Here is a 6,955-nt window from a genome sequence, read left to right on the forward strand (position 1 = left end):
GATTGGAGCCTGGTGTAGCCATCTGGTTTCACCAGTCCTCAATCAAATCGTCCAACCCATGCTAGCATGGAAAGCAGATGTTGAACGACGATGATGATTTATATATATATATATATATATATATATATACTAGGGGGTGCTGAAAAACTCCTGCTTTTAAGTGTTATTGTGAAACTCCTGGCTAGAGGCCCAACTTACCAAGTTCTTTTACAGGGCTTAGAAAAACTGAAGGACTGTTGCAATAAGTATGTGAATCTGAGATAGGAATATGTTGAATAGAATTATAATTGACTGATCCTCCTGTATTTTCTTTTGCTCAAAGCCAGGAAGTTTTCAGCACCCCTTTGTAGAGAGTGAAACAATGATAAAGAAAGAGTTAGTAACAATAACCTTGTTGTTAAATTGAATATTACAATATATATTTATCTATACAAGTTTATTATATTCTAATGTACATTTGTATATATTTGTACATACACACATATGCAGGTTCTACTGTGAAGAGCATGAAAGGGTCAACTCTGCAGATCCCTCTACTGATGATGATGATGATGATGATAGCATTAATTTTCCCTGCATATGTCAAAGGTGAGTGGTCCTTTGGTAACTAAATTTCCTTCAAACAAACTCCTCCCATGTTCCAGTAGACATTTCTGTGACAGTGTCCTCACCAAAGTGGGTACCCCACAGTTGGTCATAAACATTGTTTTCTCTAAGTTTTTTGTTTCTACTGTGCATACATGCAGAAATTTGCATTTTGTGCAAATTTTGTCCTTTATGAAGTATGTGCACATTTGTGCAAATAACCATGGCTCAACAAAAAGTAAGAAGCATAAAGATCAACTTGTAAACCTTGCATGTGCACATTTTTCTTTTGTGCCCTGGTTATAAACATGTGCATGTATGCACACAAATACATGGCTTAGAATGATTAATAATGGAATCACAGTCATGGCTATAGGTATAGGCATGGCTGTGTGGTTAAGAAGTTTGCTTTGCAACCTGAGTGGCATGATGGCTAAGTGCAAAGTCAAATTTGCCTTTCGTCCTTTTGAGGTTGATAAAATAAAGTGCCAGTCAAGGACTGAGTTTAATGTAATCAACTAACCCCACCCTCCGAAAACTGCTGGCTTTGTGCCAAAAGTTATTATTATTCCTTCGTAATACAGTGTAGGTAAGAATGCACCGGAGTCTTTAGTCATCTGTCAAGTCAGAACAAGGAGCTCAGACAGATAATACTTTCCTTAAGATGTGCGCTGTGCCCAATAAGGCTGCTTTTTGCAAAACATCAATTTTGCATGGGATTTCCAATTGCCTTAAGAATTTCTTGAACTTTAAATGAGATTGAGCCAAAGCTCTGATCACCATTGGTATCACTTTTACACTACTCTCTCGGATTCCATACATTATTATTATTATTATTATTATTGTTTTACTTCTCAGAGCGTTCAGTTTTGTTTGCTCTGGTAGGTTCTGTGAGAGTGGACAGCAGCCTGCTGTCAGGTCCCACAGGGTATCTTTCTACTCATTATAATCTTTGATAATTGGATGTTAATTATTGTGGAAGACATTCAACACCCAAGTACCAGTCTCAAAATCCTAGCTGTCCCCAGCAGAGCAGTTTTTTTAGGCTTGCTCTGCTCTCAAGTTTCACTTGAAAAGGAAAATAAGGGTAGAGACAAAAGTGTTGTCTTTTAACCAGTTTGCTGAGAGGTGGATGAAAGTGGCGAGAATGGTGCGAGTGAACAGGCTTGCCTTGAGCATACACCTGTAGTTGGAAAAAAGGAAATGGAAAAAGGCACCTGCCCCAAAAGTCAAGGTATCCATGGTTTTTTATGGGGTTTTCCCATGAGCATCCCTTGAACATCTCCTCCCTATTGAGGATTACACATTGTTGATTTCTTTCTTTTTAATTTTGTCAGTCTTGTGTACATGCAAAACCCTAACCCTAACACATTCTCACACACATACATGCATTCTTTATTTTGTTTTCTACTGTCCATAATGGTTTTCTTAATGTAAACCCTTGTAGTTAATAAAGAAATTATTATTATTATTATTATCATTATCTTTATTATTATTATTATTATTATCGACGTCGTCGTCATTATTATCATCATCATTATTATTATTATTCAGAAGTCTTATTTTTTCACGTGTTTTCCCTGCACTACCGAGCACAGCTCTGTGTGCCTTGGGTATGTACTGTGGTTTGTTGTGATGCCCTTATGTTTACTGCATTGAAAATGTTTTACATAGGATGTGTGTGGTGCCTAGTAGTGCTATTTTCTGTGTGTTATATATATTTGTTAGTCCTGGTGTTTTTGTTATGTATTTGTCTGAATATTTTTTTATCAAACCTAATGTGCTTTTTATGACAGAAATTTCTGTTTTTAGACTCCACATTCGAGTCACCTCTGTTTCCAGGTCTTTGTATTTTGAAATTATTATTATTATTATTATTATTATTATTATTATTATTATTATTATTGTTATTATTATTATTGTTGTTGTTGTTGTTATTATTATTAATTTTTTTTTTTCTAGCTAACACAGCTTGCTGTTCATTCCCATGCCAGAACAATGGAATATGTTCACCCACTGGGCGAAATGGTTTTATTTGCAATTGCCAGAACAGTGGTTACTATGGCACCAATTGCGAATACTGTAAGTACACATGACTCAGACAAGAATTGACTCTCTATCCATTTCTATTGTTGATAAAAATATTGTTGTTTACCCATCAGGTCCATTCTGATCCACCAGGCCTTTATCCCTAATCAAACATATTCTCGCTGTGACCATTCACCTTCTTGCATTTCAAGGACTGCAATGTCCAATGAAATCCTTGTATTTTTTATTTAAGGACAGCAGGGTGTGATTTGAGGGAGGTTTGACTACCATTTCTGGAATGTCAAGTGACCTTGCAATAGCTCTTCTATGATGAGTGCTTGATAATGTCAGTAATATGGCCAAGTGATTATAGTGCCTGACTGTAGTTCAAAAGATCTTAGGTTCAAATCAACTGCAGACATCTTGGGGAAAGCATTGCCTGAGTTCAACTAATCGTTTACTGGAAATGGAGCCAGATCTTCTGATAAGGATTTTTACCAAAGATTATGGTGCTTTATCTACAAGAACATTTATCTAATGAATTCTCAGGGATATATAAGCTCTGAGCTTATAAGGTCCTGTCAGAAAGGAACAATTGGAACTGTAACCAACAGTGAATGTTGGATATGTATTATGTGTGATTGTGTTCTGTTGTCAAAAGCAGGATAAGTGAACCATGTGAAGTCACATGATAATCGAATGGCCTAGGCTGGTAATAATGTTAAACCGCACCCCCAACTGCCTCTTATGACCTGTGTCATATGTCACAAAAATTGTAAGACAATATCTGGGCTAAAAAGACATATACTAGTTCACAAAAGCATTCCTTCAGAATCAGATTTCAAAGGGCAAAGATACAGAGGAAACTTGAATGATATCTGTTGCTTGTGATTTAAGCCCTGTCAGACAGCAGCTGATCTTAAAAAGTCATCTGAGATCTCATCAAGGGAGGGATTGTGATGTGTGATGGGGTGTGGGGAGGGGGTGTTGATGGGACAGCTATCATCTGTCAAGATGAAGCAATTATACACACACACACATCCAACCTACGAATGGCATTAGTTGGTCTGGAGCTATGCAATGGAAACTGTAGAAGCCCATTGTACACACACACACATATTTACATACATATATATATATATATATATATATATATATTCATGTGTTTGTGTTTGCTCCCCCCCATCATTGCTTGATAATTGGTGTTAGTTTGTTTATGTCCCTGTAATTTAGCAGTCTACCAAACAAGGCTGCTAGAATAAGTACCAGACTCCATAAGGTGCAGGTCTCAGCAGGGTTTATATGTTTTATTTAAATATCACTGGTTGTCCATGCATGAAAGCCTCTGGCTCTTCTTCATGCCATCGATATTATCCAAGAGAAGAACAAGGGCTGATAGAGGTTAGCACTGGTGTCACCACAGAATACAAAGGGCTTGAATGGACCCTACAAGATATCCCATTATGTACTTCAACATTACCCCTAACTCGCGACCCTGAACCCATTACTTTATATCTTTTGACCTAGGAAAGATGAAAAATGGCAGCTGACATTAGCAGGATTAGAACTGAGAATGTAGAGATTTGAGATAAATACTGTAAACCATTCGTCCGTCCGATGCTTTAATGACTCTGCGTAGCTGCACCACTCCTTTTTAAGGGTTCAGTCTCAAAGAAGGGACTTTGTGTTCATCTTGAACATTTGTAAGTCTATGGCTACAGAGAACATATTTTGTGGGAATGGAATTTTTGAGGGATAAAGTTCCAGTGAGTAAGGATTGGAAAAGGAATTAGTGCAAAGATGGAAAAAAAAAATGGCTCTCCGTTCATTATGACAACGAGGGTTCCAGTTGACCCGATCGGTGGAACAGCCTGGTCATGAAATTAACAGGAAAGTAGTTGAGCACTCCACAGACGCAACATAGTTCTCGAGGAAATTCAGTGTGAGACAGAATGCGACCAGGTTGGCCCTTTTGAATTACAGGTACAACTTATTTTTGCCAGTTGAGTGGACTGGAACAACATGAAATAAAGTGTCTTGATCACTTTGATCAAGGACACAGCATGTCAATGGAAGTTGAACTGATGACCTTCCAGTCATGAGCCAAATATTCTAATTGCTGAGCCATGTACTTTCACTGATTACAGGTGAGAAGTGGGTGTGTGAGGTAAGTATGGTGGTGAAAAGCAAAGCAACAAGTGTGCTGGGTGTGTTTGATGGGGTTTAGTTCCCAAAGAGCTAATTCTGTAGAGCTGATGCCACTAAAGTGCCAAAAAGTAGATAGAGTGAAGAGGCTTTGTGTCAGTGAATTAGAAGGGGAAGTATGTTGGTGAGAGCCCTGCCCTTCTTTACACTGCCCTGCTTTACCTCTACACAACATTATTCTCTGTTAAATGTTTTTTACTTTTTTTTTAAACCAAAATAGTGTGAGATATAAGAAATAATGCAAGTTGATGGCTTGTACTTCCACCTTGTATTTCAATATTTTGGGTTTGGGACACCATTTAAGACACCTTTTTCAGAACAGAGAAATGTGCTTACAACATCATAACTCTAAAGATTTCCTGAAGAAGGTGTTCTAACCTCGAAATATTGAAATACAAACCACCAGTCTGTATCATTTCTTATAAACTCACTTTTATATCCTTGTATTGGATATATATATAATATAATGAAGCAGTGGGGAAGAAAGTATACACACGACGCACTACTATTATTATTACAGAAGACTCAATGCTCTATATCAAAGGCTCACAGTAAACTGCTACCAACACGAACTGCTGATGATTCAACAGTTGTCTATTTAATAGAAATATTCCAGTTTACTATTAGTCACATGGAGGTGGTCAGAATCCTTCCACAACATTCACATTGTTTGTGCTTCTAGCAAAAAATTAAGACTTATTTATATCAGACAAAATTTCATACAAACTTATTCTATGAGTTTTCTTTCTTTCTTTTTTTTTTTTTTAGCAACTTGGAAGCATTGGCTCCTTAGTTTCTTCCAATTGTTACCAGAAGACATTCACTCACTTCTCGTGGGCATTCCAGGATTTGGGTGTTTACTAAATATGTTACCCTGTCGGAGCTACATATCAAGATTTCTGATGCAATGTAAGATAAATTTGCTACCTTCTTCATTGCCATTCATTTTCTATGTTTAAAAGACCAAACAAAAAAAAAAATTTATTTATCTATCCATCAATGCATCTATCCATTTATCCACAGGCATGGCAGTGTAGTAAGGTGTTTGCTTCCCAACCATAGGGTTCTGGGTTCAACCCCACTGCATCCGTGTCTTCTAGTATAGCCCCAGGTTGACCAGAGTTTTGTGTGTGATTTGGTAGATGGAAATTGAAAGAAGCCCATATATATATATATATATATATATATATATGCATCTGTGTGTGTGTGTGTGTTATTGTATAAGAAAATAAACCAGTTAATTGATATATATGTGTAATTATATATGTATATGTGTGTGTGTGTGTGCATCATCATCATCATCATCATCATCATCATCGTTTAACGTCCGCTTTCCATGCTAGCATGGGTTGGACGATTTGACTGAGGACTGGTGAACCAGATGGCTACACCAGGCTCCAATCTGATTTGGCAGAGTTTCTACAGCTGGATGCCCTTCCTAACGCCAACCACTCAGAGAGTGTAGTGGGTGCTTTTACGTGTCACCCGCACGAAGGCCAGTCAGGCGGTACTGGCAACGGCCACGCTCAAAATGGTTTATTTTATGTGCCACCCGCACAAGAGCCAGTCCAGGGGCATTGGCAACGACCTCGCTCGAAAATCCTACGAAGGCCAGTCAGGCGGTACTGGCAACAGCGTATATAAAAGCACCATCCGAATGTGGCCGATGCCAGGGCTGCCTGACTGGCTCCCGTACTGGTGGCACATAAAAAGCATCCACTACACTTTCGGAATGGTTGGCATTAGGAAGGGCATCCAGCTGTAGAAACATTGCCAGATCAGACTGGAGCCTGGTATGGCCTCCTGGCTTGCCAGTCCCCTGTCAAACCATCCAACCCAGCATGGAAAACAGATGTTAAACGATGATGATGATGATATCTATATCTATATATATATATATATATATATATATAGCAGAGTAGAGTATCTCGATTCTCATGGGTGGCTCTTACTGCACCTAGGGTTAAACTCAACACACCTAGTCAGCTTATAAGAAACTGTTGAACTCATATGCTGATTTCAAAAATGGTAAAAGTGAATATATACATGCATACATGCATACATACATACATATACATACATACATACATACATACATACATACATACATACATACATACATACATATACATATACA

General features: G+C 37.9%; 1 protein-coding gene across 2 annotated transcripts in view; it reads left to right on the plus strand.

Moving 5' to 3' along the window:
- The window catches only part of LOC106867683 (prostaglandin G/H synthase 1), a 74,483-nt gene that overhangs the window by 6,964 nt on the left and 60,564 nt on the right, over positions 1 to 6,955 (plus strand). For both annotated transcript variants that reach the window (XM_052977237.1, XM_014912625.2), the window contains exons 2-4: positions 490 to 588; positions 2,548 to 2,667; positions 5,587 to 5,727. In XM_052977237.1, the coding sequence (XP_052833197.1) occupies positions 507 to 588; positions 2,548 to 2,667; positions 5,587 to 5,727 (343 nt within the window). In that variant the 5' untranslated portion in view covers positions 490 to 506. The remainder of the gene's footprint in view (positions 1 to 489; positions 589 to 2,547; positions 2,668 to 5,586; positions 5,728 to 6,955) is intronic.

This window comes from Octopus bimaculoides, chromosome 27 (genome assembly GCF_001194135.2).
Source record: "Octopus bimaculoides isolate UCB-OBI-ISO-001 chromosome 27, ASM119413v2, whole genome shotgun sequence".
NCBI lineage: Eukaryota > Metazoa > Mollusca > Cephalopoda > Octopoda > Octopodidae > Octopus > Octopus bimaculoides.